Here is a 22183-nt window from a genome sequence, read left to right as displayed (position 1 = left end):
GTAGACGTTGGTTTTCTTATTTCCTATTGTTGTTGATGGAGAAGAATCAAATTTCCAAAATTATGCATGATTCTTTTAGGACTTCTAGTTATCTTGTAAGGTTAAAGTAAATTCATTTTCTTTACTTCCCGATTAGTAATCTATTGGCTAAAAAACATAAAGCATTGCCGTGGTCTCTGAAGGTTCTGATATGACCAAATCCACCTCTGGGTGACCAAAAAAAAAAAATTAGGGACATTTACACTATGTTATTCTTCACTAGAAAGGAGAAACCAGCTTGCAAAAGCTATTTTTTTTTAATGTTTTACAGAAGTCGCATACTTTACAGAACGATGGCTATGGCACTTCCCTACCTTAGTTATTCAAGATGATGGCTTATACCTTATGATTCCCATGGTGACAAATGAATGAATCTGTATTTCCTAGATTAAGATCATAAAAGGTTAATGCTGGAAAGGATTTCTGAAATCATCCAGGCCAGTTATCTTCACACTATTTTTGGCAGTGGTACCTTTCTCCCACCCCCCCAAACTAAATCTTATGTAATACACGCTCTGTTGAGTGAAACTTGAAGTGGAAATCCAGTTTGTAAAACAGGTCATGGATGGAATATTAAATTAAGGGAGGGCATTTATTGGCCCCCACCATCTGCTCTCTCCCCACACAATCAACCCCTTGTCCTAGACAAGATTCCTCCAGAGAAAACTTACAGACCTCAAGGGTTCAGTTGGAAATATGAATGATCTAATCCAACCTCCTCATGCCGCAACTGGGAGGAATGACCCAAAATATGTAAGTGACAAAACATATTTCCCCCAGCTAGTGAATGAGAGAGCCACAGGTAGAAGAAAGTCCTCTGACTGCAGTCCTGATGAGAGGAGTGGTCTCATCCTTTACCAGTCCTTACCCTTCCTGGCCCTGGTGCCACAGTAGGTTCATTCTGCCCTAATCAGATGGTTTCCCATAACCCTAAACTCTACTTCCCTTCTATGAAAGGGTTAGCATTGCCCTTCCTAGTAGATTCAGCTAGGATATCCTGCCCCTTTTAACTTTCTTGCTGAATGTCCTCACTTTAGACAGTATGAATGGGATGAGCCTGCATTTGTAAACATCAAAACAAAACAAAAGAAAAAAAGAGTAGGTCTTAAAATTTGTTTTCTGATTGTTTATGGGATGTGCAGATGGCAAAAAGTGCAGATTTACACAAATATGAAGTCTTTCTTTAGAAGGGTAGTTTCAAGTGACCTGAAAAAAAAAATAAAAATAAGGAAAAAAAAAAAAAGGATTTCAGTGATTAAATGCAATTAAATCTGTTTATAGCAAGTATCTCTGAAATAGGCAGTGTACATTTGATTGTCTCAAAAGCTGAAAGAGGTTTTTAAATCTCCAAGATATTTTTGTTAAATACAGCTCCTTAATAGGGGAATATACTCCCTCTCATTTTTGTTGGAATCTTGAAACATTTCTTTATTGTCCTCTTTGGCCCTGTTTTTCTCTCTTTTTCCTTTCTTTTTTTTCCTTCCAATTTATCACTGGGCCCAGCAGCCACTGGAGAGGCTAGCGTATGCAGAGGTGAAGCCTTGGCTCTAAGAAAGCTCAGGCCCCCTCTGGCACTTCTCTCTGATGCAGAGTAACTGCCCCTTGAGGCTGAGCTTCTGAAAAATGCCCCACGCTGTGGCCTCCTCACCAGGAAGAACCTGGAAAAGAGCAATTAAATAAGCAGAGGACATTCAGCAGCCACCAGCTGCTCCCAGGCTGCCCGACTGCTGGGGGGGGAAGAGGCCTCAAAGGGAACCGGTGGGCCTAAGTGATTTGTTTTGCTACAGTTTCAAACATCTAGTTGACTTCTCCTCATAAATAAACTACTTCACTGAGTTAGTCCGTTTTAAGTCCTGTGAAATGAGAATACCCTGACGCAAACTCTCCACACTTTCTACATTTCTTATTCTCAACTCACCCACGTTTTTCAGTCTGCACGGAGACACCAGAGTTCTGGTTTACGGTTTTTCTCCCTCAGATCCTTAGGCAGTATCCCTCTTGTGAAAGGGCAGCTAAGCAAATTAAGGAGTGGGAGATGGATGAGAAAACAGAACTGCAAATCTTGAGAGCCACAGAGAAAGCGATAATTGCCTTTTTAGAGAAGAAAGGTAACATGGATACAAGAGTAGATGTATTCCTGTGTGAGCCCTTAAAGCAGAAGTAGGGCCAAAAGGGGAAAATGACAAAGACAGAAGTTCAGATGGAGCCCCTCAGCTTGCCGCCAGTGGAAGGGGCTGCCTGTGAAGCTGCGACATTCTTACCGTGCAGAGTTCGAGTGGAAGCACAAGAAAAGACAGAAGCGTGACTGAGTGGAAAGACACAGGGCTGGATATACCTCTGACTGAGTCTTTCCCAACTCTAAGTCTTTGGGATTTCCAGAACATGAACAGAGGTGTTCAACAGACCAAAATTTTTATCTTTAGGTTTTTGTGTTTGTCATTTGTTTTTGTTGTTGTTGTTTTAATAGTTGTTTTTCTTGGAGCCTTGAGGCTTTCTTGAAGGAAAATATGCATTTCTTATTTCAGTTCCACCTAGTCTCGTAAGAAATAGGAAGTAAACTGCTATGCAGTGACCTCTTTATTAACACATCCTCTAGAACACAGCTTCCTTCAGTGTGGTCTGTCAACATCTCTCCCATTCCTTTCCTCACACTTCTCCTTTCTTCACAACTAAAGTCATTAGCATGCTAAACCACATTTCACTCTCTGAGATCAAACATACCCTCAGACGAAAAAATCTGTAAGGCATTTCATCATCACTTCAGTCTCCCCACTCTAAATCAAATAGGATCTAACAAATGAATTTTTCCCCTGCTTTATTTTCCCCTACCTTCTACACCACTTCTAATAGATTCCTTATTCTTTTTTTTTTCCTCAGTCTGTACTTTTATGAAATGCCTAGAAACTCAAGATAAAACATAAGACCTAGCAATGTTCAACTCACTGATTCAGTTCCCTTGAAAGGATCAAAATTCTGTCTTTTGTCTGCCTGTCTACCTGGGTCCTGATAAAGGATTGCAGAGCCCACCACAGGGACATCCAGTTGTCTTGCTGAGCCTTTACTGCTAACAGCTTCTCCGGGTGCCAACTGCTACTTATTTCCACACTTTTTAGATGATGCCCTCCATCTGCCTGCATGCCTCTCCTCCATAGCAAATTTTTTGACTTTTGGTAAATGGACATAGAATATCTGTCCACATTTATCTGCAGAGGATAGAAGAAAAGACAGTGCTGACAGCTGAAGAAAACTTGGTCTAAAGTCCTATATGTGACATTGACTAAATGGATGACTTGAAAAAAAAATTGCTTATGTTGAGTTTCAATTTCCTCACAAGTAAAATAATGTCAATGTCTAAGGAAGGGTCATTCTTTCAAAGAAAAGTAAGATTGAATCAAAAGGTGGGATTTTATAAACAGAAAAACAAACGGAAATGCATGATGTTTTTCTTTATTTTTACTTTTACCTCAGTCTTCAGGATCTCTCTTTTCTGGTACAAAGCCCTTGGAGTTTTGGGAGAACTCTCACAGTAGCTTTATATTTATAAGGCATAGCTTGGTAATTAAATTATAAGGAAAGAATCCAGACTTGAAATCTAATTGTTAAAATTATCATTTTAATTCTCTTATTTAGAGCATTCTTAAATATTTCATGAGTTCTGCAATATTAAAAACTGCTAGATAGTTCATTTAGTTCTTCTAATTAACACAAAGGGTTCAAAGAGGACTGCATCAGTAACCACTACGATTAGAGATGCTTTGGATAGTAATAAATGACATGCATCCTCCAGGTCCAAGTACTGGCCTTCACAGCAGTTCCGAAAAAGCTTTCAGGGTTATCTTCAGCGTTTATAGAAGGAAATTTCAGATAACTGGTGACGCAGTGTGGTGGCTAAACTTTCAGACCGGACAACATACTGACATCAGACTACAAATCCCAGCTCTGCTGATTAACCCCTGCATGACCTTGAGCAAGCTCCTGACGGACTTTAAGTTCTCAGTTCCCTCATGTATAAAATGGGGGGAATAACATAACCTCATCCATAAGGTTAGTGTGATATTCAAAGACAGTGGTACATGTGAACTGCCAAGTAATGGCTAGAGCTCCATCAACAGTTGCTATTACTGTGAGTTTTACAGATACCTGAATAGTTGTTCTTGTAAGTTAAAATGGCAAGTCTTTTTTCATTGGTATCCAAAAATTTTCTAAATATTTCCTTCCCCGCTGAGGTCTAACTGGTTTTACTTTGATCCTCTTTTCAATGACAGTTGTAGATACCCTAAAAGAGAGCACCCGAGATGCACATAAAGCTTTCTTTATTTATCACCGACCCTGACAAAGAGGCCTCTATCAAAACCCAGGGGACTGTCAGGCACTCATCTTTTACATTAGCTCTTTTCTCTTTTGAGTTACCTTTTTCTTGCCAAAGAGGTAACTTCTTATAGTTGAGATCATTCAGACTAACTCTACAGTAGATAAGGTCATGGCTCTTTTCAGTGATTCTTACAAGAAGACAATTGGAAGTACAAACAAGGCTGGAGTCTGCTTTTATTAAGCTGACACTTGAGGGAGAATGCTAAATGAACATCAAACCCTATTCACCTTTCCTGTTTCCCTCATTCCAGAGAGCAACTGACACCTTGCCCTGCCATGATAAGCTCCTCACTAGTTAGCCAAACACTTGGCAAGTGAACACCAATATTAATGCTGCCAGGTTTAATAATCAGTGTTTGCACTGCTGTTAAAGATATTTTAATATTATAATTGGGTGACCCATGCTCCTTTAGACAAAAGCTAAATTTATCCTAGTGACAAGACTTAATTTTCTGACATATCTGAAATTTGTGTCCAATGCGAGGTGAATTCTAACAGAAACTATAGGACCTGTGTCTAGATATTTAAACCCCACACTGTTACTTAGTTTAAACCTTTAATGGTACCACTTACTCTGGTAAGCTGTTCCTAACCCCATTCTATAATCTCTGAATTTTTTCTTCTTTCAGAAACATTGTAACACAATAATCTTTAAGATGCTATCTGATTCTAACAGTAGACAATTTTAAGTACATCTTCCTATCCTAACTCGATATTCAAGCATAAATGCTAGAAGGGATGAGAGAATGAAAAAGAAAGAAATAATAATGAATCCAGTGCTTCAAAAATAAAAGGCAGCATAGGAAGCTTCCATGAATTATCTGAAAAGGGAGATTAAAAGGAGCACCGGCACCATTTGCTTCTCATTATAGATGAAGTACAAGGACTATGACATCTTCCAGAGTTTCCTGAGTTTACAACTTACAGCTTCTCTGATTATTTGTTCTTGATTGTTGTTGGAATGCCCATCAGCACCCTCTAGTGATTATTGCTGAAGCCCTTGAAAGAAAAAGTGAGATTGATACAAAGGGTGGGATCTTATAAACAGAAAAACAAACTGTAATGCAAGATACTTTGAAAAGAAAAAGAACTGTGTGTTGGTTGATGGTATGTCATGATCTGGGACCTGGGACAGGATAAATAAGAAACAGTATCTGTTCTGCTATGAATTCTAGAGACACAGACAATCTCACAGAGGATAGCAGATCTGTAAAGAGGGAAGTCAGCCTGCAGTCAGCCTGTAGTCAGAGGAAGTCACCTCTGTAAAGAGGGAAATCAGATCTCTAAAGAGGGAAGTCAGTTCTTTAAAGAGTCTGCTTTCAATCTGGCAAAACACTCCAGGTCTATAGGCAAACAGCTGAGTCCAGGAACACGGGGCATTGTGCAAGACAGTCCTCTGCTGGCTTCCCTTCACCTCCCGGTTCCTAATCGCATCTCAGTTCCCAACCCCTAACCCTTCGCTCACTCTTCTTCAGCCTTGGTCCTCCAATCTGATTCATTAAATACCTTATTTTCTAAATTAAATTCATTTCCCTCTTCTCCTGATCATACAAGAAATACCTATCTGCTGAATCCCTGAAACCCCAAAATGACAGATAGAGAAAGGCTGATAAATTTCAGATCCTAGCTGTACAAGTAAGCCAGAGCTTACTTATGCAGGAAATTTATTACTTATTACTGATTTATCTGATATTTCCACAGGAAAAACAAATTCAGATCAAATTAGATGGTTTGTCTGTATAACATCTGTTAGGTGGTTTTTCAATATCCATGATTGACCTTTAAAAACAATTATCTGGCTGTTCAACATCATACTGATAGGACATTGTAATTAAAAGCAGGATCTAGACCTGCACTCTCCAGTAAGGAGGTCACATGTAGCTACTGAGCATTTGAGATGTGGCTAATCCAAATTGAGCTAAGTCATAAGCACAAAATGCACAGTTTCAAATACAGTACCAAAAAAAGGAGAAAAAAACAACATGAAGTATCTCACAAATAATTTTTGTATTGATCACATGGAAACATTTTAGATATATGGACTAAATAAAATATATTAAGGTTAATATTATTTCTTCCTCCTTTTTCAAGCCTGTTAAGAAAGCTAAAATTATTACATTTCCAGTAGACAGTACTGGCCCCAAGCATACTGCCTGGTTTCACAGAAGCTCTACTACATCCAAGCTGAGTGTCCCCAAGTAATTTCCTCTTCTGTGAAATGGAAATAATAATTCCTGCTTCTCAGAGTGCTTCTTTGTACTGCTGTATCATCAAAGTCAATGCATGTGAGCTGTCCTTTGGAACAGGGCCTGACCTTGAACAGGCTGCACTCTTCAGTCCAGGCAATCCCCAAAGAGAAACTCAACTGAGAGTCAAGCTACCGATAATCTCAGCGGCTGGGAGAATGAGTGCCTCTTTGGGCATCCACAACGACTTCTGCTTGTATGATGGAGAGCGTATGTTCAAGCACAGTTCTTTCTGAAAAGTAACTTGATGGAAAATGGGGATACTTACCTTTGTATCTGATAGAATGTACTCGCTATAACAGGAAATATCTAGTGGCTGGGTATAAACTAAGTGTGGAAATAAAACAGATGAAAGGCAAATAGCAATACTAGACAATATGCATTAAATGCCTAATGAATGATACAGACAATCTTTTGGAATAGGTAAAAACCATAAGGGTTTACTAAGCCAAAGGTTTATAAAACAGGTATTCCAAGCAGGAGAAACAAAATGAGTGACATACAAAGATATGAATCAAGGCGGCATACTTTCAGGACACAAATAGACTAATTTGGTTGGAAAGAAGTTTCTTATAGGAAGATACAGGAGGAAAAACTAGAAACATAAATAAGAGGCTGACTTTAAGCTGCCTCCTTTACTGATAGGAAAGCCACTTTAGGCCAGGGTTCTAGAGAGGTAGGGTGGTAAGTGCACAGAAGTAATTTAAGAAGATGAACTTGGCAGACTATGTCAAAATACTCTCTTGAACTTCTCTGGGACTCTGCTTCCTTTGCAAAACCATGCTGATCTAATTCTTTTTATCCTAAATTCTCATACGCTACTTTTCTAGCTTTACTCATTGGCCCTTCAATACACAGGAAGGTCCTTAAGACAGGGCTTGCTTCAGAATATCACCTATGAATAATAATCAGAAAAAAAAATATATATATATATACTACAAACTACCATTCACCGTTGAGAAAGACAAAGTAACAGATCTTATATCGAAAGACTGGTGATACGTGATTCAGTGGTTATCAGATGTTTCTAAAGTTGCACTAAAATGTCCAAATATGACAAAAAACATGAGGGAGGGCTGTTGGGTCAATAAGTAGTTGATAATATGAGCGTATAGGGGCACATGAGTGGCTCAGTGGGTTAAGCCTTTGCCTTCAGCTCAGGTCATGATCTCAGGGTCCTGGGATCAAGCCCCGCATTGGGCTCTCTGCTCCGTGGTGAGCCTGCTTCCCCTTCTCTCTCTGCCTGCCTCTCTGCTTACCTGTGATCTCTGTCTGTCAAATAAAAGAATAAAGTATTTTAAAAAATAATATGAGCATATAGAAAGAAAAATTCTCCTTCTGGGGCACTGATAAGGAAGGTGTAACTGAGTGAAGCTATGCTGCCTATAGAAGTTGTTTATCTCTTTCTAACATGAAAGAATAAAAACCAGAAACTTGAATTATCAGAAAAGATGTTTTGCTTAAAATGCTACAAACCCGCATTCTCTTTATCCTGTAACGGAAGTCTGTGTTGTGTGTTTGCCATTGGTTTCCTCAGACTCAGATTAGTCCCAAAGAAGGGTGGCAAGTGTACAGCTCAGCCCAGGATCCTGATGGACGGTGCATATGCACAGTGGTTGCTCCAGAACAAAACTTGTGTTCCCGGGATGCCAAAAGCAGGCAGCTCCGCCAGCTTCTGGAAAAGGTAGGTATCCCGTCCTCCATGCACTTTTTTTTTTTTTTTTAAACTACCATTCCTTGAAAAGGAAATGTGGGGAAGCCGGTACTGATGAGGAATGTCCTCCCAATTTTTGTCTCCCTTCTCAAACTTTTATCCCTCTTCCTTAAAAAGAGTACCTCAAGCTTCCTATTCTGTTCTATTTATATTACTTTCTATTTTTCTCAATCATACCTTCTTAAGACTGGCTATCATATGCCAGTTGGTCTCTCCTTAAGAAAAAAAAAAAAAAAACACACAAAAAAGATAAGCAGTCATTCCCATGCCAGAAATTTATTCTCAACTCCGAGGATCGCACTAGGCTCTTCGAGCTCATGCATTTGAATCCCATTAACAACCTTGCAAGGAAGTTAAAATAATGGAATGCAATATGCAAGCTATCTGAACAGATAATGAATAATTTCAAGTATTTATCATCATTCTCTAAGCCATTCCTTTGAACATTAAGCTCTTCAATTTCATTCAATAGCATTTTCTCCATATAATTTACTTAAGCCAGATCCATAACAATCAAACGCAGAATACCCTTGATTTATTCTTTTTTACAGATAACAGTCAACTCATGAAGGGTTATTTATGTTTAATTTGAGGAGGAAGAAAAAAAAAACAATGAATGGTTCTTTCAATTATTCTCATTCAGAATTTCACTGTGTTGGGCTCTGAATATAGTAGGACAGCTGGGTAGCCAGACTGATGGAAAGATGGCAACATGTTGGAATTTTAAATACCTTCAGGGATAACAAGATAAATTAGGTAGTATGTGCTTTCAAGGACACGGTACTCAACGATTCACTCCGCGCAATATCATTCTCATGATCATTCACGCAATGATGGCAGTGAGTAGGAACTTTTTATGGAAAATTAAAAGAAGCTAGAAAAATGAAAGCATCAGATCTGTTAATACAGACACGACGGCTTTATGCAATTCCAAGTCTAGGAACAATAACCTTCTTCTACTGCCATATAATGAAAATAAATTTGCTCCATGTACATTACTTGGAAGTCTATTGATGCGCTAAGATTTTAAGAAAGTTTCTTTCTTGTTTTTATACAATGATTAGTCCTGTTTTTCCTCCCCTTCTCCTCAGAGATGTCATCAATCTATTGGCTCTCTCTTCTTAAGTCTCTTTTTATAAGATCCCATCTTCCCTTGCTCTTTCAATATCTGTCTCCTAGACAAGAACAAATGTCATTTTCATTCAAGTTAATGACCTTGGCTAATGTACTTCTCAGCTATTAGAAATCATGACATAGGAACTGTGATTTGTCTTGGGTATTACTTACTTACCCATCCTGACTTTCTTTGTTTCTATGAAAAAAATCCAAATACATAGTTTCATATTTTTTGGTTACTAGGGAAATTAATTACATTGGTAAAAAGATTTAATTTTTTAAATCCAATTTTCTCTTTTCTATTAAACTATATTTCTTCTCAAATTACAGACTTTCTGCTTCTATATTCTTTTCTGTGCAAAAGCACCTTTTCTCTATACCAACTACATCGGTATAAGAAACACATCATTAAACACTGTAACCTTATTTCTATCACTGTTTTTCAGTAAAGCATTACACAATACACATCCCTATACAGATTCAGACATTTCTTCAAAAATCAGTCAAAAAAATTCAAATAAAGTGTCAGGAAGTGGATAATACCCTCTATAGCTCCAAAGTGAAGTATATTCCAGAAATATGATAAAATCAGGAATTAGTGTAGGCTGAATAAGGCAATATTGGATCATAAATATATATATATATATATATATATATATATATAATATCCAGGAGGTTGGCTGAAAGCAATCACTGAAATGTCCATGAGCACTCCATATAATATGCACATGTTTAATTTTTTTTTAAAGATTTTATTTATTTATTTGACAGACACAGATCACAAGGAGGCAGAGAGGCAGGCAGAGAGAGAGGAGGAAGCAGACTCCCTGCCGGGCAGAGAGCCTGATGTGGGGCTCGATCCCAGGACCCTGGGATCATGACCTGAGCCGAAGGCAGAGGTTTTAAACCGCTGAGCCACCCAGGCACCCCATGCACATGTTTAATGTTTTAAAAGAAATTCTAGAAGATCACACCTTAAAAAATCATTGTATTTAAGTGACCCAAAAATCCACAAAATTTATTTTAAAATGTAGCTTTCTATAAGTTACGTTTTTTAAATTCCTCACTGGAGAGTATCATAGGTCACAAGAAACAGTCATGAATACATAGAGAGGCTTGAAGGAAGGAAGTAGCCCCGGTTTGCTGCACTGACCCAAAGAAAAGTCACGTGAAACAAGCACTTCTTATTCACACTGAGCAAGTTCCTTCCTGACTTCTCTATAGTTTCCCGTCTATCTAAGCTGCCAGATGTAAAAACAGGAGAATGAGTTTAAGCAGCCCACTCACTATTATTTACAGAACTGATTTAGTCATATAATAAGGAAGTATTTTTAAGAAGAATAATGCTATGAACAGAATGTCCCATATATCATATCTGTATCCAGTCCATTCAATCCTCACAGTCAAGGTCCCTGCCCTTCTAAGTGTACGTAAAGGAAACTGCTCTTTGAGGTTAAAGAACATACCAAAGTCACTTAACCAGTAGGCTGTGGGGCTTTACTAGATGAGTTTGGCATTTTCTCACCATCATGCTAGCGTCAACCAGGATGTCATGGTCGTACCCACTCTTGAATGATGTTCTGTCAAACATTTTTAATCAGTATCTATATTACTTAATAGTTTAAGAATTACGGGGCACCTGGGTGGCTCAGTTGTTTAAGCCTCTGCCTTCAGCTCAGGTCATGATCTCAGGGTCCTGGGATCGAGCCCCACATCGGGCTCTCTGCTCAGTGGGGAGCCTGCTTCCCCCTCTCTCTCTGCCTGCCTCTCTGCCTACTTGTGATCTCTATCAAATAAATAAATAAAAATCTTTTTAAAAAATAGCTTAAGAATTACAATTGCTTTCACAATATTTCTGGTCTTCATATGCCCAAACTAAAACTGTTCGCTTAAAAAATGTTTGTTAGCTATGAGGCTTCTCTGTACAGTTGAAGATGTTCTGCATTGTCTAGGATAGTATTTCCTAAAGTGTGATTTCTGGAAGAGGGTTCCAGTGGCATCCTCCCCATAGAATGGTTTTAAGAAACACTGTACATGATACTTCACTCTTGATTTCCACCACACCATTTAATGCTAAAGGTTCTGGGAAGACCTACAGCAAAGTATCTGTTTGGTTTTGTTAATGCCAGGGCTGACCAAACATATTGAACTGTAGGGCTGCATTTTTTTCCCAAGATAGTCTCCACAGTAATTATGAAATAGAGTGAAAATCTAAGTTAATTTGTGTTTAAGGTCAGAAGTGCCTCAGATATTTTATTTATGCAAAGAGCCAAGAGAAATAGTTTAAAAAATTATCAACGAAGTTGCCAGTGAGCTTGCCAGATGTGGACAGAGCATCTAAACACAGGGACATCCATGAAAATTAAAGTGTAGAACATGAGAGATGAACAGACTAGAAGAGGAACCACAAGTCTCCGTCCTACAACCTTAACCATGGGAATCCAGTCTCAGGTACAATCAGGAAACATGCTCAGGGGCTCTCTGTAAACAATAGGAAACTAACATTCCTGGGCATATCCAGCAGGAAAAGCAAAAGAGAGCCCAGAGCCAAATCCCTTCTAACTAGACAGTTGTACCTCTATCCATTACCCCAAAGGTAGCTCCTATAATTATGTGTATTTCTACATTATAGATGGTCACAATCAAGTCTCAGCAAAAACTTTCAGCACCATTTTTCACAGCACAAATAAAGTTGAAAATTAACTCCATAGGGTTAGTCAGAGGCAAAAAAAAAAAAAAAAAAAAAGAGAGAGAGAGAGAGAGAGAGGCTATTTTAACTGTATCCAGAATACCTTATTTGCCTATCATTTTTTAACTGTACAGACTGACTACATATATGGAATTCCTAGGAAAATATTGGTCAGGCCAATGATGGTTATCTTCGGAGACAAATGCTGTATTCAAATGTGTAGATAGCTTAATACCAGTGGTTTTTCTTTATTTATGCTTAAACTTAACAGAGCTGAAAATTATTTTGAGAGCATTAAATTTATTCAAGTTGCAGTCACCATCTTTCAGTGTTGTCTCGGTAATTTTGTGCTTCACTATTTTTCATTAAAAAATAAAAATGTAGCTGCCTAAGTAGGAATGATAGTAAATTAAGAAATATTTGGGAATGATGTAATGCTATAGTGTAACAGTAACAGAAAAAGGGAATTTTCCTTAAAATATTAAAATACTAATTACCTATTACTACAATTGGAAGTCTAAGATAATTTTACCTAATAGATATTTATTGAGCAATTACTCTGTGCCTGGTTCTGTGTAAGGTCTTGGAAATAAAAGATCTGAATAAGATGCAGCTTTGTTCTGTGTAAGGTCTTGGAAATAAAAGATTTGAATAAGATGCAGCTTTGAACATCATGGAGTTCACACAAGGGCAGTCGCTTCTGTTCTCCTACCCAACACACAAAATACACAATTAGTTTTAATATAAGCTAGACTGTAATATATCCCGAAAAGATAGCATTCATAAAAGGCAGGACTATGGATGAAACAGCAGGAAAAAAAAAAACAGGAAAATATAATCTTCTTTAATAAGTAGAAAGAATAGGCAACCCAAGGCAGCAAAATTCACTGCCATTTTAGAATGCTCCAGTTCTGAGGAATGTACCAACAATAGGCTCTTTATAGCTAGCTGGTCCACTGAGCTTTGTGACATACATGATGACAAAAATTGAATAAATTACTCTTTCCTCATTTGTAACTCACAATTGTTGCAATAAAAATAACTTGTTACTGAAACATAAATAATACATGTTTATTTAAAAATAAAAAGAATAATGCATAAAAATGTATGAAACAAATTAAAATTCACCTGAAATTCCACCACAATGTTTTTTTGGTGTTTTCACATATTCATTTCATGCAAATAAAACGTATAATTCTATGCAGATTTACATATATTCTATTTAGCAGGGACTCCTTTCTATTATATCCATTACTTCTCTTCTCACTCACGTCTCACTTCCTACCAAAAAACTAACAACCCAGTATGTATTCTTCTAATCCTTACATACCTCTCTCCACCATGATTTACCCTTATGCCCCATATGCACCATATGCCCCATTTTCTTTTATGTGTTTATGTGTGAGACACACACACAAAGAATTTGATTTAGAATAAAAGATCAAATTATATAAAGGCTGTTACATTTGCTCTTCTTACTTGCTTTTTTCATGGAAATTCCTCCATGTTGAGCAAAATTTAATAAACACAGGGATCACTGAGGGATTCTGATAAAATGCAGATTCTGACTCAATAGTTCTGGGCCAGGCCCCAGAAGTCTGCAGTTCTAACAGGCTCCCAAGTGATGTCAAACTTGTTGCTCTGTAGACAATACTTTGAGTACCAAAGTACAGAAACTTAGTTTACCCTTTAAAAAAGTATATTTGTACTCCATTCCCCAATTCACTTAGTAGCTCACCAACTATTAGACATTTTCACTTTCTTTCTTTTTTTAGATTTTTGGTACCCCAGCCTTTCTTTCCTTGTTTCTAGAAGTTTTATAAGTCACCCATTTCCTACCTCTACATAGCCTGAGGCCCAACGAACCGAAGTAGGTACCAGCAGCTTAATCGGTGTATTATCTACCTACCAAGCACTTAATACAGCTGCCATTTTCCAGGTCTCTTAAACCCTACGCTCTCCAAGCCTGTGGGTGTCCCAGCATTGCCACCATGCATCTTGGTCAATTCAATCTCACTCCTGGGAGAACTCAAGATGTTGAAGTGATTGTACTAGAATGAATGCATTCTAGCTCTATCGGACATGTCACTACTATCCACAATTGCTAAACATACCGATCTTAAAGAACTCAGAGTTAGTACTTACAGAAACAACTCATTTTAACATTTAACAGCTTGGGGCATCATGAGCTTACAAAGTCCTGGAATGAAATTTCTGTTTTTAAAATTTACTTTTCTGATTTATTAAATTCAATTTATTTATCTCTAATGGTAAATGTCAGTTTTCTTATTTCCCACTTAGGTTTAATTTTCCCTTGCTGAATTTTTTGAATGTTTATCATTGTTCTTCTGAAAACATATTGTGTGGGCATGCAAATAAGGATTTGGCATTTGGCAGTTCTTTATGTTAATGTCATTTTTGCTAGTTCAGTAGTGATCACATATTTCTGTACACAGACGATTACGTATAGCCAATGTTCTTTTTTAACAGGTTCAGAACATGTCCCAGTCTATTGAAGTCTTAAACTTGAGAACTCAGAGAGATTTCCAATATGTTCTAAAAATGGAAACCCAAATGAAAGGGTTGAAGGCCAAGTTTCGGCAGATTGAAGATGATCGGAAGACACTAATGACCAAGCATTTTCAAGTAGGTTTGACTTCTGCAATCTCGTCAATCCAAATCAGACACTGAGTGTAATGGACAGTCAGAATGGCAATCAGCTAGAAATAACTATGCATTGGCCCATACGAGCAAGGTTAAAGACTCTCTGGGGACATCAATCATCTCTCCAATGAAACTGACCGTTAGCTGGTAGGAATGCATAGCAGACTTGCTATAAAAAGAGCCTAATCCTCCTAGAGCTTGGTGGAGTTTCTAGATGTATTTACAGGCAATTCAATATCTAAGACAAGGGGAAAATCAAGGAGAATTAATAAGTAAATTTATCAAAGCTCCTTCTGATGACTTTACGCCCTACTAATTTGAGAAGACATATAGAGAATATTTGTTATTAAAAGAGGCAATAATACCATTAATCATAGCATACAAGAATTAAAAAAAGGATGTTTCATAATTTGATACAAAGTCTTTTCTTAGACTTCAGGTTGTTTTTGGCAATTATCCAAAAACACTGAAAATGTAGAAATAGTGCTTTTAAGCATGCTATGTGGACGTTTAGTACCTATGTATGACAGTGCCATATTTTTAAAAATCTGACTATGATAACACCATATGAGCCTCTATTGAAAAGAAATCATCAGCCTCTAAAGGGATAGCATGTAGTTTATAAAACATACTGTGGTTTAATAAGCATAATAGTTTCTTTCTTCTTTCCCTTCTTTAGTGAAATTCACTGCTGACAGTAAGAGAAAGGGCCTGAATTTAAGCATCAGAAGTGCTTTTCACGCATAACCGTGATGGGCACAGAGCTGGTCGGGGACATGTGACAGGATCTCCACATAGCACATTTTAATCTGGCAAAAATTTCCATGGTTTTGTCATTTTCTTCAGTGGTGCTCAGGAGTCTGAGTAGGTTGGTATAGAAAACAGTTTTTACACTGAACCAGTTTTAAAGTTTTACCAGAAAGGTACAACAGAAGGAAGACAGGGTAAGAAAGTTGAGGGTATTGATAGGAGATGAGGCTGAAGGAATGAATCCTGAAGTTTGAGTGGAAGAGAAAATTAAACAAAGCCAGGAAGTTAAGAAATTAGAACACATTAGAGTAAGGCTTAAAAGATATAATAAACGTAAATATTACAGGAAATGAGAGAATGAGTGAACTGGATAAATAGAGAATTTATAGGGGAGTGATAACCTACAAAAAATATAAGGCTGAGGAGGACATGAGTTCATGTTAACCAACATTTATTGAGCATGTACTGTGTGCAAGCGGGGCCCGCTACTGGATATGTAATGACCTCTCTTCTATGAAAGACGACTAAAACAGGCAGGTAAAAATTGATGGTAAATAAAAGCACAAACATTACTGAAGAGCACAAAGGGAAGAGTAAGGTTGTTTAATTTTATTCAGAGCAGATCAGGGAAAGAGTTACAAGATTTGGCCATTTTCAGGAAAGCAGTTTTGGACTAGTCCCCACAACATACACACACACACACACACACACACACACAACCAAAATCCCAGAGGACTTCAAGAAGACGAGAACATTTGCAAGGTTCAGGGTTAGGGTACAGGCCATAGAGGAGTACCATAAGCCGTATGCTGAGGTCATCAACAAGGTAGGAGATGGAAGCTGGCACCGACAGCACAGGGGGAGCATTCCCAAAAAGGAAGGAGGACAGAAGGAGAGGTGCTCAGGGTGTCTGGCGCACAGTGAAAATTATTCAAGCTCAGGTGGGCAGTCCAGAACTCTGTGATGCCAAGGGAGAGTTAGAGGGTGCCAGGCCTGGCAGGGCTGGGGACACGAGGAAGCATGTCCATCTGTGGGAACTCTTGGGAGATGATCAGAAACAAAGAGATTCAACGCTGAGAGAAACACAAGGAAATAATTTTCCTTTTCTAGAAGTTTGCCTAGCAGCAGCCATAGGGCGTCATGATTTTGATTGATTAGTAGTTCACATAATCCAAGTGGATACTTCAGTTGTATGTAAAAATCCAAACAGCAATGATAATTTTCTGAAGAATTATACATACTCAGCACATAGTTCTGACAACTTTAAATATATATTAGCTAATTTAATCCTCTCAACAATACTATAAAGTAGGCACCATATTTATCTCCGTCCTTGAGATGAACAATTTGTTCAGCATGAAATACCTAATATGCCTCAGAACAGCAATATCCAGCTGTAGAGGTCAGCCAGCTAATACCAGTTCTATACTGCCTCTCCCAAGTAGATAATAGCTTTCTGAAACTTAAGAATAATAATTACATGCTAAATATGTTTGTTGAATTTATGTATTCACTGAGTCTGAGCATGAGTCAGATGGTGACTCAGCACCTAGGGGCTGGGGTGCTATATTTAAGACAAAGAACTGGAACATTCCAAAAGTAAGTTTACATCAGAGAATACTTTTAAATTGGAAGAAAATCTGACTAATATGAAAATCTTATATTAGTTAACATACTTGAAACTATCATTCTTTTTTTTAAATTTTTTTTTAAGATTTTATTTATTTATTTATTTGATAGATAGAGATCACAAGTAGGCAGAGAGGCAGGCAGAGAGAGAGGAAGGGAAGCAGGCTTCCCGCTGAGCTGAGAGACCGTTGCAGGGCTCGATCCCAGGACCCTGGGATCATGACCCGAGCCCAAGGCAGAGGGTTTAACCCACTGAGCCACCCAGGTGCCCCAAAACTATCATTCTTATAGGAAAGATCATGGTTGGGCAAGAGAGTCTAGCTACAACGTTGGCTGTAAGAGTGACATAGTAGACAGTGAAATTCTAGAAGAAATCAGTAAGTACAGATCTGTGCTATTCTACTTTAACCTTTTAAGTATTTCATATGTATATTGGCCGAAATTTCCATTGCTCTCTGACTAGTGTTACAAGTTTCAAAAGTGATTACCAATAATCAAATTATGAATTTTTGAAAATATCCTGAAACACAATTAGCTTTTTTATTTTTTAAGTTCAGGGGAAAAAAAGTTCCCAAAATTGTGACACTGAATTGCTCTCTTTTCAGTATTCCCATAATGTAACATAAAACTCTTCATTGTAACTGTATAATATGCAGCAAATGCTACCAATAGAACTCTTCTTATTAAAATATAATGAAGCAATTGTGTCTTCCTTTCGGGATGCCATAAGATGCTTAAACTAATAAGTGTATTTCCAAATGAGCCACCAAAATGAGTAAAGTTATGCAATTCTACCTTTTCACTGTGATACTTATGAATCTTTCTCATTATGAAGACAGTCCCCTCCCACTCAACATGGACATACAGACAAAATCGAAAAATTCTGAGCTTACAGAGTAAGTGAAAATTTCCCCACAAGAAACATAAGCCCATAAATCAGGGCAGCAATGCGAACTCCTGCTATTTTAATGCATTTATAGTAATAACATCTTCCAAATGTAATTTTAAAATGCAATTTTCAGCTCCTTAAATTAGTTAGTGTACAGCATTGTTTCTGACAGTACCTATGGATTATTCTCAAATGATCATAACAGTGATAGCTCTTTCCACAAATGAGATCATCTGTTAAAAAAAACTCACAACTGACTCACACCCTTGAAATTTCCACTGACCACTAGCACCAAATTAAAGGAAAAGAAGACAGATGACATACCTAGAAATTGAAAGTGAAACTGCAGGTGAGGCTCAGTCCCATGATGCTAGAAATCAGAGACACTGGGTTGGCAAAACACGGTTCTTGTTCTCCAGATGAAAATCAGCTTTAAGTTTTAAATGACCTAGAGCACCTGGATGGCTCAGTGGGTTAAGCCTCTGCTTAGGCAGACGTTGTGATCCCAGGGTTCTGGGATCGAGCCCCACATCAGGCTCTCTGCTCCGCAGGGAGACTTGTGAGCTCTGTCTGTCAAATAAATAAATAAAATCTTTAAAAATAATAAGTAAAAATTTAAAAAAAAATTTTTTTTTAATTTTCAAATGACCCTATACAACTAGTTCCTTTGTTACGTGAACTGTGAGCACCTTGGTCTTTGAAAGAGTTGAAAGAGTTAATTCACTACATGGGTGAGCAATTCTGCCTCACTTAAAGAGCTCTGGATTATCTATGCTAAGGCAAATGGAGTCAGAATGTGGGTAATAATTCAAAATGGTAAACAGCAACATGCATTTCTTCGAGCTTTGAGGAGCTTTGCATGATTTATGATGCTTGCCGAACTTACCTTCCTAATGACATTGTGCTAAGGTGGATGTTAAAAAGAATGAAGGAATATCTAAGTGCACTGGAACAGGGACAGAGTGGTAGAAAGCCATAGTTGTAACAATTCGGAGTGTTACAGAAAGGCTGTTCCGGATCCAAAATTCTTCTGGTAAGTAGTCCCATAACATAGATAATTAGTAAGTAATTAGAGTTCACAGATAGAGGATATTTGACCTATTTCTAATAATTCATAATTAGAAGATAGATCCTGATTATATTTCTTAAAAAATGTATTGTTCACTTTATAAAATGCTACCAGAAGGTAAAATAATACATTAACCATTAATTGCTATCATAAGAAGTTTTTATAATGATGATAAGGATCAATTTGTTCTATAGAAAAGCACGGGGGCACCTGGGTGGCTCAGTCGGTGAAGCGACTGCCTTCGGCTCAGGTCTTGATCCCAGGGTTCTGGGATCAAGCCCCACATTGGGCTTCCTGTAGAGCAGGGAGCCTGCTTCTCCCTCTGTCTCTGCCTCCATGAATAAATAAGTAAAATTTTAAAGAAAAAAAAAGCACATAACCATTTAAAGAGAGGTTCTTGTATTGCGATAAATGGATTTACTACTAATGATCATGTAGCCACTTATATTCTCACAAAGCACCTAGTTTCAACCAAAAATCAATAAGAATTTTGATATACAAATGTTGAATCAATAAGCTGTAAACCTGAAACTAATATAATGTTATATCCTGATTACACATCAATAAAATTTTTCTTTTAATTTAAAAAAAAAGGAATTTTGGATCTGTTTTAATAATCTGCTTTAAGTATCATATTGATACTGCTTGATCTATTTAAATGACTCTCCGGAACAACTGGCCGCTTTTTCGCAGGAGTTGAAAGAGAAGATGGATGAACTCCTGCCCTTGATCCCGGTGTTGGAACAATACAAAACAGATGCCAAGTTAATCACCCAGTTCAAAGAGGAGATCCGGAATCTGTCTGCCGTCCTCACTGGGATTCAGGAGGAAATCGGTGCCTATGACTATGAAGAACTGCATCAAAGGGTTCTCAGCCTGGAAACCAGGCTTCGTGACTGCATGAAAAAGCTGAGTAAGTAGAACAATTTCATTTATTTAAGTGTGTTTTTAGCGGTTTCAGTGAAAACTGCATTCTTACATTTTGCAGACAGTCATGAATATCTAATTATAGAGAAACCAATGTCTGCTTTCTCAGTGTAAGTATTCCTTAACGCCTTAAGCACACCTGTGTAATCAGTGCTAGTTGATTAACGGCTGCCTAATTTTCACAGCACCCTGTTACCATTTGGTGGCTTGAAATAATATGGACAATTCTATTGGCTACAATAATGGCAATACGTTACTACAGACCAATAATATGGGATGATCAATCATTACTTGGCTAAAAGGGAGATGAGGCATTTTTATTAGTAGAGAAAGTTAGAGGCTGGGAAAAATGTAGTTACCTTAGGACCAAATATGAAATAGCAGTAATTAAATTGGACAGAAACAATTCCTCTACTATAGAGAATTACCATTAGCTAGCAGTTCTGATCCACACAAGAAATTAAAAGGAGGCACCTATTCAAATATAGATTCGCTACTCTGCAAGGGGTCAAGCATATGACATGGGATATGGACTCCAGTTCCTGAGTCCTGAAATGTGTGGTTCAACCTGGTCTAAATTTCCAAACTCCTTCACTTCATCCATGAGTTAATTACTCAACTGAAATCATCATGGCACTAGGCTGTAATTTAATGCAAAGTAAATACATGGTCACAGATTGAATGAGGAGGCATTGTTAGATCATTTAGGAACAGTATTTCAGTTGTTGACATGAAGGGACATGTCAGGGAGGTCAGGGAAATACTAGAGAAAAGTGTTCCCTCAATGGAAAGAAACACTTATCTGGAATAGAAAATAAACTAAAAAGAGAGAAAAAGAAGTTGGAAAAGATAATTTCTAGTAAAGACAACTTCTTCAGGCAATAGATATAAACACTTAATATTTAGATGGCTGATGCGTACTTTAAGGATTATTCTACAAATGCGATCCAAATTTAAAAAAAGAGAGTGAATGTACAAAACATTATATTTAGTACCATTCAAAATAATTTGGGGAATCACCAGATCAGAGGCTCCACTGAAGTCAATCCAGGATTTCCTAGAGATTCTGACATAATTACTCAGAAGGCAATTAACATAAACCCTAAAGCCAAATGCTTATACAGGCATCCCCAGTTCCTTATTCCTCATCAGTCAAGGCCCACACCTTTTCACCTATAACTCTTCTTCTAACAATCATGACTCCAGTAGATTCTACGACTCCTATTCTTGCACTTTTCACCCATTGCGCACATTATGGCCAAAGGCATTTATCTGAAGCATAAATCTGAAATTAATCTGCGCTGCTGAAAATCCTAGCATATAGCCCACAACTTATGAGGCCCTCCATATGCGGCCCTACTTCTCCCCTCAGGTCCTGCCACTCCTCCCCTCACATGCTACATCTGAGTCATATGTGTTCCACACTTTCTCATCACAGGGTAGTGTTGAGATGCTTGTCCCTTCTCCTGAAATGCTCTTTCCTGTTTATCCTTTCTGTGTCAACACATGTTCACTGGCCTCATGAGACAAATTTCCATCTATCCTTCAGTTCTCAGTTTAAATATCATGACTTGGCTAGAATCCTTCATTAAGCTCCCTATGTATACTGTATCCCAGCTGGCTGATATTTCACCCGAACCCTGATATTTCACCAATGACTGGACTTTTCTTTTCTTTTTTCTTTTTTTTTTTTTAAAGATTTTACTTATTTATTTGACAGAGAGAGATCACAAGAAGTAGGCAGAGAAGCAGGCAGAGAGAGAGGAGGAAGCAAGCTTCCTGCTGAAGAGAGAGCCCGATGTAGGACTTGATCCCAGGACCCTGAGATCATGACCTGAGCCCGAAGGCAGAGACTTAACCCACAGGACAAAAGTCCAGTCTCATGACTGGACTTTTCATGCTTCATTACCACTACATGTGTAACTGGATAGCTGCCTTCTAGATTTTTTTCCATCAGAACAAGAACAGTATCTGTGACACTCCCTTTAAAACTTGTATTCCCTCAATGACTGGAAAACTGCCTGACAAAGAAAAGTTAATAAATATTTGCCAAATAAATTAATTCTATAAGGAGCCATAT

At 37.8% G+C, this 22183-nt stretch overlaps 1 protein-coding gene across 2 annotated transcripts in view; it reads left to right on the top strand.

Annotated features, from left to right (window-relative positions):
• OLFM3 (olfactomedin 3) overlaps positions 1–22183 on the top strand; it is a 198863-nt gene that overhangs the window by 152745 nt on the left and 23935 nt on the right. For both annotated transcript variants that reach the window (XM_004775168.2, XM_004775167.3), the window contains exons 2-4: positions 8194–8340; positions 14666–14821; positions 19870–20089. In XM_004775168.2, the coding sequence (XP_004775225.1) occupies positions 8194–8340; positions 14666–14821; positions 19870–20089 (523 nt within the window). The remainder of the gene's footprint in view (positions 1–8193; positions 8341–14665; positions 14822–19869; positions 20090–22183) is intronic.

The sequence above is a fragment of the Mustela putorius genome, unplaced genomic scaffold, assembly GCF_011764305.1.
Source record: "Mustela putorius furo isolate JIRA1106 unplaced genomic scaffold, ASM1176430v1.1 tig00003853_pilon_pilon_pilon, whole genome shotgun sequence".
Taxonomy (NCBI): domain Eukaryota; kingdom Metazoa; phylum Chordata; class Mammalia; order Carnivora; family Mustelidae; genus Mustela; species Mustela putorius.
Note: the sequence above shows the minus strand (reverse complement) of the source record. Positions and strands in the feature narration are given on the sequence as shown.